Source organism: Paramormyrops kingsleyae, chromosome 18 (assembly GCF_048594095.1).
Source record: "Paramormyrops kingsleyae isolate MSU_618 chromosome 18, PKINGS_0.4, whole genome shotgun sequence".
Lineage (NCBI taxonomy): Eukaryota > Metazoa > Chordata > Actinopteri > Osteoglossiformes > Mormyridae > Paramormyrops > Paramormyrops kingsleyae.
Window position 1 is genome coordinate 13439579 of NC_132814.1, and position 13967 is coordinate 13453545.

A 13967-nucleotide genomic window follows, 5' to 3' on the forward strand; every position below is an offset into this window, starting at 1 on the left:
AACCCTGGTTAAATGTCACAGCTGATGTATGTGTTAATTACATTTAAACGCTTGTGTAACGCATGGTAATGTAATTGTTTAAGTATCGATAACAACTTAGTGGAACCTGTGTACATCTTAATTAACTGCAGTGCAATGAAGAAAGCTGGAATAGAGGTTTTAATACATCTTATCGCTAGAGGGAGCCGTATCTGTACAATCATGTGCTCCGTCATACAACTGCACTTGTTATCTATCATTTATTTGAGGCGGGTACCCAGATCAGAAACTAAACTTAATTTAAAATACTCGCTCATGGATTGCTCAAGGAACGTCGGCCCCTGTGAATTATTCGGTATTTTACTACTGTCAATGCATATTAATGTTTAACCTCTACGAAAAAAATTCAAAGCAAGTAACCCGAATATCTGTGATCTAAATTTATTTCGTGTCATTTCATTTATATGCCGTTTTTGTATCTAGAAAGTTAAACACGGTCCAGTCAATTTTAAAAGATAAATGCGAAAATATATAATTTTCCGGATTACACCGATACTATAAATTATTGTTTATTATGCATATAGTTTAATGCTGAGTGTAATAGAGCTATTTGTTTAGTCGTGTTTCATTATCACCCTCATCAAAAAGTTAAGCATTCCTAACTTGCCTGAAACCCACCGTCGGCACTATTCCCGCCTCCAACATTAGATTGACATGCACAGCAGCCAATTAGGACGGAATAAACGCATTCCGTTGTAAAATCAGGCCAATCGGCAGTGACGAAGGGCGTGGTCACCGCCACCACAGGTTCCCAAGTGCCTGGAGTTTATAACGCCGAAAGCTCGGCAGCGCCGGGAGAATGCTGCGTGTCGGCGGGGAGGTGTGCGCGTCTTGCTTCAACTCCCAGGGCATATTCCTTTAACTTGTCCTCCTCCTCCTCCTCCCTGTCTGGATTATTGTTAAGCACGGCGAACTGGGAAACACGCAGTAACGCCTGGCTCCAGATGGCTAGAACCCTGGCTCTGAGTAGGGGCAGGACTGCTCGCACGCCCCCGTCGCTCATTTACGGGCTGCTCTTGCTCTCAGTGGCCGTGACAGGCAGCGCAAACGCACAGCGCATCGGCGCTACCGGCCTGTCATATGCGCTCCGATCTGAACTTTCCGAGGATACCATACTGGTTGCCAACAACGGGATACGCGTGCCTTTCGGGAGGTCCGCTTTCATTGACCCTATCAACGATTTAGTCACTCAAGTCCAGCCGGGAGACAGATGCAGCATAACTGTCCTGGATAACGACCCACTGTCACAAAGACCCGGACACTTGTCTCCGAAAAAGTTTTCGTGCGAATTCGGTCCCAATGACGTGAAGTACACGCACTTCGGCTCCAGGAGCCCTTCGAAAGACAGAGTCCGGGTCCAGCTCAGGTATGACACGCAGACCGATACCATTATTATACCATTCATGATGGAAGTAGAGGTTGTTTTCACCCAGCTGGAAGTGTTAACCAGAAACATGCCGCTTACTGTAGAAAAACTGTTCGGTGTCAGTAACCCCATTGACCGAAAAATTTTGGAGTTTACTTTTGATAGAAACTCACAGCAGTGCAAAGTGTCGTCTTTATCCAGTACCAGTATATTGCCCAGTTATGGGAAACTTGTTGATGGGGGCAAACTGGGGAAAATGATGGACTGTGATGAATTACTTAAGTCAGATGTACGCTATCGTCACACATCCGAGCAAAAATCCCCTAACAGAGATTATATTCCAATGATGGTCGAATTACAAGACAAGGAGGGAAATCTTATCAAACAGGAGTTTTTCCAGATCCTGGTGCGCATACGTGAGGGAGAAGAAAACACTCCACCTAAGCCCAGCTTTGTTGCAATGATGATGATGGAGGTGGACCAATTTGTTATGACCGCAATAACACTGGACATGTTGGCTGCAGAAGACACAGAATCAGATCCAGACAGCCTGATTTTCAATATCACCTCTCCATTGTCCTTGGAGGAGGGTTGCATCGTCAGTACAGATGATCGGAATTTACCAATCACATCTTTCTATCAAGGGGACGTTAAGGATCTAAAAATAGCATACAAGCCACCCTCAATAGATTCTGACACCGAGAGAATTTTCCAGATTGAATTTGAGGTGGTGGACGCAGAGGGAGCCGTTTCTGACCCATTTGCCTTCATGATTGTAGTTAAGCCCATGAACACTCTAGCTCCAGTGGTGACCAGGAACACTGGCCAGCTTTTGTATGAAGGCCAGTCTAGGCCACTGTTCAGTGATGGCAACCTGGAAATCAGTGATGAGGACAACCTGGACGATGTCAGAATCAATGTCATTGATGGGCTGCGGCACGGACAGCTGACTGTTTTGGGCTCCAGTGCGATGTTCTTCACGCCAGCCGACCTCGACAACAGCGTTGTCGTTTATCAACACGATGGCAGTGACACGTACAGCGACAACATCATTTTCAGAATGACAGACGGCAAACACGAGGTGGAGTTTCTCTTTCCGATCACCGTCGTGCCGACTGATGACGAACCTCCAATTGTCAACGCTAACACAGGCCTGGTGCTGTTCAAGAACCAGATGATGCCTATGTCAGCACTGATGCTAAGTGCGGCAGACATCGACTCTGAGGATTCAACTATAAAGTTCACCATTAAACCGCCCTTCTCTGCCATTGGAGAAGTGTTACTGCGGCAGGCTGAGGCTCCAGAAGACCCATCCTCGTGGAAGTTTAACGCAGCTGATGAACTTTATGAAAAAGTGGTGACGGAATGGCTGCAGCAAGACCTTACTGATGGAAAGGTGTTTTACAGACACGTGGGGCCCCACAACACTGACATTGTGATGGATCAGTTCAAGTTCCATGTTCAGGATGACAACGACCCGCCCAACCAGTCTGAGGAGAGCACATTTGTCATCAAGGTCCTTCCCATTGACGATGTCCCACCTGAGCTGTACCCTGGCACTGTTCTGCAAATGACAGTGCATGAGTACCAGCTGACTCATTTTACTAAAAAGGTTCTGCGCTACACCGACCTCGACTCAGAGGACCGGGATCTGAAATACATGATCATCCAGCCACCCACAGACATGGATGAGAATAACCGAGTTGTTCTAGGATCCATTGTTCTGACAGAGAATCCTGACACTGAAGTGACTGAATTCACGCAGGCACAAATTAATCATCACAAAATTGCCTACAAACCCCCCGACCTCGAGCTGGGGATCACTCCACACATCTTGCAGTTCCATTATACTGTTGAAGACACTGCAGGTAACACTGTTGTTGGAACATTCACTATATTCTTGCAGCCTGTTGACAACAAGCCCCCTCAGATTACCAACACTGGCTTCACTGTCTTTGAGCGGGGCATGCACATCCTGACACATGCTGAACTGGACACTAAAGACGCCGACACAGATGGCAACCAGATAACATTTACACTTATCCAACCTCCACTCCATGGTGAGGTCAAATACATATTGACAGACTTGACCAAAGGTGACTCCTTTAAACTGGAGGACATTTCTAATGGCAGGATCTCCTATGTCCACAATGGGGATGAATCCACAAGGGATTTGTTCCAACTGGATGTCAGTGATGGCATCCACATTGTCACGATCACGGTGAAGGTGGCAGTGAAGCCTGTCGACGATGAGACACCAATAATTAGCCTGCCCGCGGGCACCATTGGCTCCCACATGGACGTTCTGGAGAACAGTGCCACAGAGATTACAACTAATGTCATCCAAGGGAAAGATGAAGACACAGATGATCTCAGGCTGACATTTATTGTGGAAGATGCCCCTATTTTTGGGCAGATTTTTGTCAGTGGGGTTCCTTCTACGCAGTTTACCCAGGCTGACATAATCAATGGACATGTAGTGTATGCTCATACGAGTGGGGAGATTGGCCTGACCACAAAGAATGACTACTTCAACCTAACGCTAACTGACATGTCAGATGAATGGACGGTAGGGGGCAATAGAGTGAATGGGGTCCGTGTTGAGGTCACCATCCTCCCAGTGGACAACCGTTCCCCTGAGGTCACAGTGGGGCCTTTATTCAGTGTGGTGGAAGGAGAAAAGAATGTCATAGAAGGACATCAGATAAGTGCCAAAGATGCTGACACGCTCATCGGTGACATTCTCTGCACAATCATTGTCCAGCCCACCTCTGGATACTTGGAGAACATCTCACCTGCTCCTGGCTCAGAGAAGTCAAGAACTGGTACAGCCATCAGTGCTTTTACCATTAAGGACATCAGACAAGGTCACATTTATTATGTTCAGAGCATTCATAGGGGTATGGAGCCAGTTGAGGACAGATTCACATTCAGCTGTTCAGATGGCATAAACTATTCAGAGCGCCATTTTTTCCCCATTGTCATCATTCCCGCCAATGATGAAATGCCTGAAATTTTCACTAGAGAGTTCGTTGTGATGGAAGGCATGAATATTGTTATTGACACCCCCATCCTTAATGGTGCTGATGGTGATTTTCCGCGCGATAAATTAACATTCATCGTCACCAGACCACCCAAGCATGGCTACATTCTCAACCAGTTAACCACCAGCTCAGTCCCAGTCACTAATTTTACCCTTGACCAAATCACAGAGGGTTCAACTATTGTATATGAGCATGATGATTCAGAGACTACTGAGGATAGCTTTGATATCCGCCTCACAGATGGTAAGTTCACAGAAGAGAAAACGGTCATTGTCATGATAATCCCAGTGGATGATGAAACACCCAGGATGTCTATCAATGATGGCCTGGAAGTAGAGATTGGGGAAACTAAAATAATCAACCAGAAAGTGTTGAAGGCCACAGATCTCGACTCAGATGACAGCAGTCTGACATACATCATTCGTCTTGGACCAGGACAGGGGTTCCTGCAAAGGAAAACTCCTTCTGGGTTACTGGAGAATATTACAGTTGGCATGAACTTCACACAGAGACAAGTCGACCTTGATCTCATCGTGTACATTCACAATGGACAGGAGGGCATCCGTGACCTCATCAAGTTTGACGTCACGGATGGCTTCAACAGTCTCATAGACAGATACTTTTACATCACCATTGGCAGTATTGATATGGTGTTTCCTGATGTGGTGAGTAAAGGCGTGTCTCTCAAAGAGGGTGGCATGGTGACCTTCACTACAGACCTCCTGAGCACCAGTGATCTGAACAGTCCAGATGAAAACCTGGTTTTTACTATCACCCGGGCACCTGTACGTGGGCATCTGGAGTGCACAGATACTCCTGGCATGCCCATTGTGTCCTTCACACAGCTCCAGCTTGCAGGGAGCAAGATCTACTACATCCATACATCAGACGATGAGGTCAAGATGGACAGCTTCGAGTTTGAGGTCACGGACGGCTACAATCCTGTGTTCCGCACGTTCCGCGTGTCCATCGTGGATGTAGACAACAAGAAACCTGTCCTCACGGTGCACCGTCTGACGGTAATGGAAGGTGAGAGCAAACTGATCACGCCCTTCGAGTTGACTGTGGAGGACCAGGACACGGCAGACCGCCTGCTGAGGTTCACAGTCACGCAAGTGCCCGTACACGGCAGGCTGCTCTTCAATAACACCCACCCCGTAACCTCGTTCACCAAACATGACCTTGAGGAGAATATGATCAGCTACCGGCACGATGGCACCGAATCACCGGCGGACAGCTTCTCGTTCACCGTCACCGATGGGACGCACTCCGACTTCTACGTATTCCCCGACACTGTGTTTGAGACCCGGAAGCCACAGATGATGAAGATCACCATTCTGTCCATTGACAACGGGGTGCCGCAGATCGTTGTCAACAAGGGCGCTTCCACGCTGAAGGTCCTGTCAGTAGGACGGCTGGGGTTTATGATCACCAGTAAAATCCTGAAAGCTGAAGACAGAGACAGTGTCCGACACTCCCTGATTTTCCACATCACTGCTGGTCCTGAGCATGGCCACCTTCTGAACCTGGCAAAAGGCAATGCCACCATCACCTCATTCACCCAAGGTAACATAAAGCCCTCCATAAGTTGTTTTGATCCACAGGTCACTTAGTATAAAATCATTACTTCATTCCTTATTAAGAATACTCTTCAGTTTAATACACAGCCTCATAATTAGTATTATATTCTTCAGGGAGTTGCTCCACTTTATTTCTTGAAGCACATTATTCTCATATTTATTTGCTTGGTGAGTGAAAGAGGTTTCAATTAATTTTTATGTTATTTCATGCTAACAGCTTTGTTTACAGCCTTGTGAAGTTTGACGTTTAATCAAAGCAAGCCGGGATAAGTGGGTAGGTAGTTCAGTGGGTCAGCTGCTCGTAACCTGCCGAGATTTTTCCCCTTTTGATGAACCAGTTTGGCTCCTTAGCTGCTCATCCGCCTGCTTTCCTGGGCGACTAAACCGTGGATTAGGGAGTCAGGCTGCAGCGCTTTAATCTTTCCCAGAGAAGCAGCTGCTAAATAAGTATCAGTGCCAAACGGAGACAGCAGAAGCTGCGGTCAAGGTTCACCTGTTTCTCTCAGTTAATAAGCACCTACTCCTAGGCCAGCTTTAGGGAAGACCCGGAAGAGTGTTTGCAAAATATGCTGAACGGTGGCTGGTTATACAGTCTCTTCCATCTGCGGTTCACAGCTATTAAGGAGATTACAGGTTCATACCTCTGCCCTGATTACCTCTATGCAGTTTCAGCCATCAATTATGGCAACATAGTTTTTAAGAGACAGGATGACACTCCGCTGTAACTTTCCTAGTGCTTGTTCTAATAAGTGTGTTCTGAACTCGGTTTAAAACTGTGCTGTTTAATAATGGCTGTGTCCGGATAATTCCTATGTGATTATGGCACGGAAAGTCACCTAGAGTAATGAAGGTTTAGAATGCAGTGGAGGGTGAGGGATGGTGGAGAAGCGGAGGGCAGAAAAGTTTACAAAAACAAAGTCTGAGGTGCAGGAAGGGAATGAGATTTAATTGCCACTGCCCTGGCTGTGTGTCCTATACACCGTCTGTCCGATTCAACACCCTGAGGTGTTTGGGAAGTGTGAGTGAAGTTGACTGTGAATGCTGGTCCTGGGCTCCTGGAAATGAAGTAAGATTAAAGGAAAATGCTCTAGTTGGGGGAGTGGGGGGGTGTCCGACACACATCAGCTGTGCTTTGACTGACAGTCTGGCTGAGAGTCAGCAGCTTGTTTTGGGGAGCAGAAAGAGGAGAGAGATTCTTGGCGCGCTGTGCTTTTCCACTGCGGCTGCCGACCAGTGGGGGAGACTGTTGACTCGTTATATTTACAGAATGCATTTGTTGCCTCGCTGCCTCCCATCTCTAGCTGGGCGCCTGCTAGAGATTTCAGGGAGGGGGGGGGAGTACCTGGGTCAACAGAGAGAGTGGGAAGGTGGGGAAAATTTAACATTTGCAATATTATGTTTCTGACTCTGTCCATAGAAAGAGGCAGCTGAGGGAGGATTTGGACATTTCTGTGCTGGTAGAATTGCCAAAATCTGGAAGAATGTGACTTTTTTTTCTGTCAGTCCCTGAGCTGAGGGAGGTTGTCAAACCCCAGAGTCCTGCTTATCAACATGGTGTCTCCTGCCGTGAGGTTTTAACTGGCATGGTTTTCCCACTCTGCTGGTATATTTATCACGTCTCACTGCTTCATACATCACCTCATCTCACTATCAGTCCGTGTGCTTGGCGATTCTGCAAAAAAACACCCAGATGTCTTTAATCAGACAAAAAAGAAACACGTGAACACCTGCAGGAAACGTGACAGACGTGTCACTGTGATCCGGTGTATTACTGCCCTCATTTGGTTAAATATATCTATGAAAGGGAGTAAGGAGGCATGTGAAGGCACAGAACATGTGAAGGCAGAGAGCATGTGAAGGCAGTGAGCATGTGAAGGCAGTGAGCATGTGAAGGTAGAGCACATGTGGAGGCAGAGATTATGTGAAGGCAGAGACGATGTGAATGCAGAGTATGTGTGAAGGCTGTGAGCATGTGAAGGCAGACAATATGTGGAGGCACAGAGTGTGTGAAGGTAGAGAACATGTGGAGGCACAGCGCGTTTGAAGTCAGAGAATATGTGGAGGCACAGAGCGTGTGAAGGTAGAGAACATGTGAAGGCAGAGACCATGTGAATGCAGAGTATGTGTGAAGGCAGTGAGCATGTGAAGGCAGAGAATATGTGGAGGCACAGAGCATGTGGAGGCACAGAGAGGTAGACAACATGTGGAGGCAGAGAGCATTTGGAGGCAGAGAATATGTGAAGGCAGAGACCATGTGAATGCAGAGTATGTGTGAAGGCAGTGAGCATGTGAAGGCAGAGAACATGTGGAGGCACAGAGCGTGTGAAGGCAGAGACCATGTGAATGCAGAATATGTGTGAAGGCAGTGAGCATGTGAAGGCAGAGAACATGTGGAGGCACAGAGCGTGTGAAGGCAGAGAACATGTGGAGGCAAAGTGTGCCACAGTTTACAGTACTCGATTATTTATAATTTATAAATCAGCAAGGTTACAATTCCGCCCCTGTGTGAAGTCTCATCCGTGTCGATGTTTTTCCATCTCTCAGCTGACCTGGACGACCTGAAGATCTGCTATGTTTTGAGTGACCACAAGAATGCCACATCTGACATATTCCATTTCTCTGTCTCGGACAGCGGTAAGTCAGCTCCTGCTACAACCTTGCCCTCTGAGTAGTGGGCATCCACCGCTCCATCCCCCACACAGGGTCCTTTAACCGAATGTTGGATCCATTTCCCCCACTGGGGGGCCGGTGTCTTTGATGTATGCTGAGGTTATCAGCCAGTATAGTCAACTGGTACAGAACAATAGCTCCGAGATCCCCGTCAGCGCTAATGTAAGACGTTGTTTGACGGGAGCCCGTATGTACACGAGGAGAGATATCTGACTGAAAATGATTTGCTTTGTCTGTCTCTTCCTCCCAAAGACGTTCTGTATTTATAGCAAGTGCAAGAGGCACAATAGATAGTCCTAGAATAGATGACTGACACTGATAATCAAAGCAGCTTTAGCAAAACAAATTCCATGGGAATCCAGATGGGTTCCAAGCAGAAAGAGACGAGCGTCTATCTGGGAAAAATCTTCACCGAAGCTTGCTTGTTCCAGCCTGATACTTTCAGGACCACGTTACCTAGAGAAAGGATTTTCCCAGTACAGAACGCTCACTTTGTTAAGTTTCAAAGGCAAATCAATACATTTTCCCGCAGCTACTTTTGGGAGCATTTATTTCTCTGTGCCTAATCGTTTTTCTCGGCAGGTGACAGTGAGGCTGACAGTAATTTGCACCCAGAGTTTGATTCATTCGCATGTTTTTCGCCGCCATTACTAAACTGATCTTTTTCAAGCTCCTATGCATGTATATCTATGTTTGTAAACAATAGATCTGGTACCTCTTTACCTGAGGGAGTACTCTTACGTAATGCATTAAATAACCAGAAACTAAGTGTTAGTTACATACTGATCTCCTGTTCGATCATCTTTAATCAATCATGCTTCATGCAGTTACTATGTTTGTTCATGATTTGTACTTGAGTAGTAACTGAGTTACTAAGTTACTTGTACCTCCGCAAGTAAGGTGTTAGCAAAAGATCTTACAGCCAATAAACTGAAGTTTCTCAATGCATCAGGGGCTGTTTTTCTGCTCGGAAGAGCCAGGTAATTGTTCAACTGTCTTTCTTTAAGTTCTGTAAGTCAGAAAATTGGCTGAGTCTGAGAGAGGTTGGAGGACCCTCCACTACAAAGAGATGTTTGATATTTAAGACCAGAGGCAAAAAAGCAAATAATTAGAGCCTCTGGCCCAGTCTAGTGGATTCCCCTCTAGGCTAGACTTGTAATTAAGTGGAACTTTAGAAGCTTCTTTTTAATGGACAGAAAAGGAACAGGACTGGTAAAACAGCTGTCGTCGGCTTCACTCTAGTTAGTTTTTTCCCCAGTCGTTTCCTCTGTGTAATCTTTTGGGCGGCCATCATATCAGAGACGACGAATTGCATTATGGGTAACTGGCTGGCAGGCAGTGATTGATGTTGATATGGATTCATTCGATTCCTGACGCAGGAGCGAAATCTCGGTGGGCGACTGAAAAACAGTCATGAAGTGGATTGGGAGGGGGGTTCGGATTGAGGACGCTACTGAGGACAACGAGGCCTGGGGGGTATAACAGACAGCTGTTTTGTTTTACGGTTAGCTGTTATGACTATCAGACATCAGAGCACCGTGCGTCTATGACTCTCCTCTGCAGCGTCCTGCTAATTCTTCCTGCTGTCATTTTTTTTTCCCACTTTTTTTTTTTTTACACAGTCTTTATGCTTGTGCTAACGATACTGCTACTGCTGGTATTTACCCCCTCCCTCACCGCCCCCCATCAACTGACCCGCTTTACTCGTTTTTCATGGAGGAAATCAAACACAAAAGCCCCCCCCCCCCCCCCCCCCTTTATCCTTCTACATCTAGAGGTACCACACAGTGCGCTCTTAAGAGTCCATCGTCACCGCCGCCCCCCCCTGCCGTGCCCCTGGGCTATTGTCCCCCATTTTAGCACCGGGGCATAAAGGTTACAAGTGACCGGTTGGCCTTTGAAGGCTGAATCGGTGGAGCTAATTATGGAGTTTGAGAAGGCCGTGACTCACCGTCGCCACCCTGTGGCAGGAGGCACGGCTCACCCAAGCTGGACCGCGCTGCTATTCATTAGTGGGGCGCCGCGCCGTGTGATGGATAGGGCTGTTCGGTTTTGTCAGGTTTTAGAATGGGCGTGGTCGTAGTGGGCGTGGCTGTTGTGGGTTGGGTGATAATACTGAGATCATGGTGTGTGATCATATTGAGATTTTGGCAAACGTTTACATGCTCTTGATTTTGAAGGTCTTCAAAGCTGTGAAATATGGGTGGAAGATAGTGTATGTAAAATTATATAAATGTATTGCGGTGTGAGATTTCCCCATAGACAGTAGAGGGAGTCTGTTGTGTAAGTCCCACTGAACCTGGGACCCAGAACTCAAACTATGGGTTTTGATGGTGAGTGGCACAGCGAGTTGCACTACTGCCTCACAACACCAGGATTGTGCCGAGTTTGAAGTATCCCAGGGTCAAAAGGGAGGGACTCGCGTTTAATTTCTTTAACAGGCTTTATTGTATGACATCACCACATCAGTCAATTTCTTTTTTCTCATTTTCAAACTCAAGGCTTGTTGCCATCCAGCCATCAGGTCAGGTGCAGTGTGTGGCTCAGTGGGCTAAGCCTCTGGGCTTGTGAGCAGAAGGTTGCTGGTTCAAATCTTATTATTATTGTCGTTGTTGTTATTTCTGTTACCACCATGAAATAAAGATGCACGCTTACATTTCTGTAATATGCTGCTCTATCCTGTGCCTTGTCTATGATTATCTGTGACACGTCCCTTAACAAAAGACATACACGATAAAACGGGGACTTTAGAAATCTGTGCACCTTACCCCTTAACAGAAAACACTGGTTTTAATTAATGATGATGATGATGGCTGTGATTGATTAAAGAAACGAAACATAAGCCCCTCCCTTGTTGACCAGGGGCACATGGAACTCAGCAAAATCAGAATGCTTGGAGTCCTGGGGGGGGCTCAGTGCCCCAGTAGGGTTGCTGCTTTCAATATGAAGAAACAGGGACCCACCCCCCCACAGGATCCCAGATGATAAAAATTCATAAAGAAAAACTTGTGTAGAAAAATACGGGACAAACCGCTAAATGGATTTAGAAAAATTATTTTTTAGGAGGGCTAAGACAAAATATAGGGTTGCAGAAGCCCCCCTCAGAAGGGTTTAGACTTGCCCCTGCGCTCTGTCTGTTCTCCCCATTTCATGTGGGCTTCCTCTGGGTCCTTCTCTGTCTTCCCACAGTTGAAAAACATCCAATCAGACGAAGGGCCCATAGTGTGTGTGTGGCCTTGCATGCCATCGGGAGTCTACTCACCGCGAGCCTGTACTCCATAAGCAGCTTTGATGACATGGCGCTCTGCAGACTGAACTCCCCCAGCCTTGACCATCATGCGCCAAATCCCTCACCCAAAAACAGGATGGGCCAGTGCTTACTCTCGGCATCAAGCTTGCATCAGTTTCACTTCAGGACGTCCGGTGCAGAGCTCAAGTTTAATGATTCCTGGGAGCTGTTGGTTCCCAGGTCATGCGTGGGGAATCTCCGGAAATCAATAAATGAAACCAGCAGAGAGCGTCAGCACTTCTGAGCATGACAACAGAAGTCCCAATTATCATCTCAGGCTAGAGGCTAATTTTGCTCAAAGCTGGTCAATGACAGCTCAGTAAAATCTGGCTGAATGAGGGTATACCATACCTGTCAAACACAACATATTTGGGTCTCAAAACAGCAGAATCAAGAAGTTACATCACAAATGAGCTGAGATCTACATATCAGACGCTGTGTGTAATTTTCAGATTTATGCCACTTTTTAGTGCTAATAATCATAAGGACTCTGTTCCCACCTTCCGACAGAGCTGTTTCTTTGGGGGAGGGGGGCATTGTTTGCTGCAGTCTGTATCACACTCCTGACATTTAGAGTATCTAGGGACGGCGGATCTCCACCGGTGCCAGGGCGGTGTGGGATTGTGCTCAACCTCCCCGGGGAACAAAATCGAAGGGAGCAAAGGTCTGATCCGCTGGGGTGGCAGCGAGAGACGTGTGAGGAGCATTTTGAGGAAGGGTTTGATTGACGGGCACGTCTGACTTGAAATCAGTGAATTAAGTAATAGTACTGTAGCTTAACAAGTTGAGTATTGTGATAACAATGCAAAGGTCATGAGTTCAAATCCCTAGGAGTGTAAAAAAAAATGTAGCTTTATTGTAAGTGTCTCTGGATAGACGTGGTGGGTAAATGAGAGAAATGTGAAAATCCAGTGAAGAAAAAGTGTAGGTGACCTTTTTGCTCAGGAACTTCATTGGACCCTCCCCCTATCCCTAAACTGGCCTCTTCTCTCCTTGGCCACTCTGTCTTCACACCTGTGTCAGTTGCTGATTGCAATAACCCCTCCCCCTCCCCCCATGGCCGCCGGCCTGTGTTTACCTTCCTGCCATCACTCTGTCGTCCTTTCTTGTCCTCCCCTCCTTTTCATAGTTGGTCTCTCCCTCTATAATAGAGGCTAAAGGGTTTTTCTGCTCTGTGTTTTCCCTGTGATGAATCCTGGCATGTGTCTTGGGAAACTGACTGATGGGTGATAACACTCCTTAGGAGGTGGGGGCTAGTGGAAGGACTGGGGAGGGGTCCAGGTTTTTAAGCTGCAGGTTTTTTATGTGTTCTTTGTGTCTTTGTTGTGTGCCAGTGTTCCTGTGTTCTGTGATTTTTTTTTGTTTATGTAGTGCAACAAGAACTTGCACTACATACACATGCATGTATGTGTGTGTGTGTGTGTGTGTGTGTGTGGATTAGGTTTATATTACATTGTGGGGACCTGTCATAAAACCTGTCATTTTTACGTCGTGGACAGCCTGTGACTGCAATCAAAAAACTAAAAATGCCAAGTCTCGTATTTTGTTTGGTTGCTTATGGTTAAGGTTGGGGCTGGGTAGGGGTTAAGGTCAGCATGTTGGGATTAGAGTTTTCCCCATAGAAATGAATGGAGAGTCCCCACAAAGATATAATTACAAACCTGTGTGTTTGTGTTTCAGGGTTTAGGAAAATGTGCAAATAGACCACGTGAGCCAGTTTTTTTTTTTTAAGTAGGTCAGTTGTTGAATATGCTAAACGGTCTACATTTTTAAAATCAGCTTTCATGTGTTTGGCTGGCGAGTGTTCACACGCTTTTTGCACATTGACTTTGTTTTTGTGCATGAATTTGTGTGTCTGTGTATCTGTATGTGCGGATGTGTTTGTATTTATTCAGAGGTGAGCGATGAGGTTTGTGTGACTCCCCAGATACAGTGACCACTGGCAGGTGATCGTGCATTGCTCGTGAGCCCATACCCCT

At 46.5% G+C, this 13967-nt stretch overlaps 1 protein-coding gene across 1 annotated transcript in view; it reads left to right on the forward strand.

Moving 5' to 3' along the window:
• Positions 1 to 836: 836 nt before the first annotated feature.
• The window catches only part of frem2a (FRAS1 related extracellular matrix 2a), a 60588-nt gene continuing 47457 nt past the window's right edge, over positions 837 to 13967 (forward strand). The window contains exons 1-2 of the mRNA XM_072701870.1: positions 837 to 6015; positions 8574 to 8663. Of these exons, the coding sequence (XP_072557971.1) occupies positions 984 to 6015; positions 8574 to 8663 (5122 nt within the window). The 5' untranslated portion in view covers positions 837 to 983. The remainder of the gene's footprint in view (positions 6016 to 8573; positions 8664 to 13967) is intronic.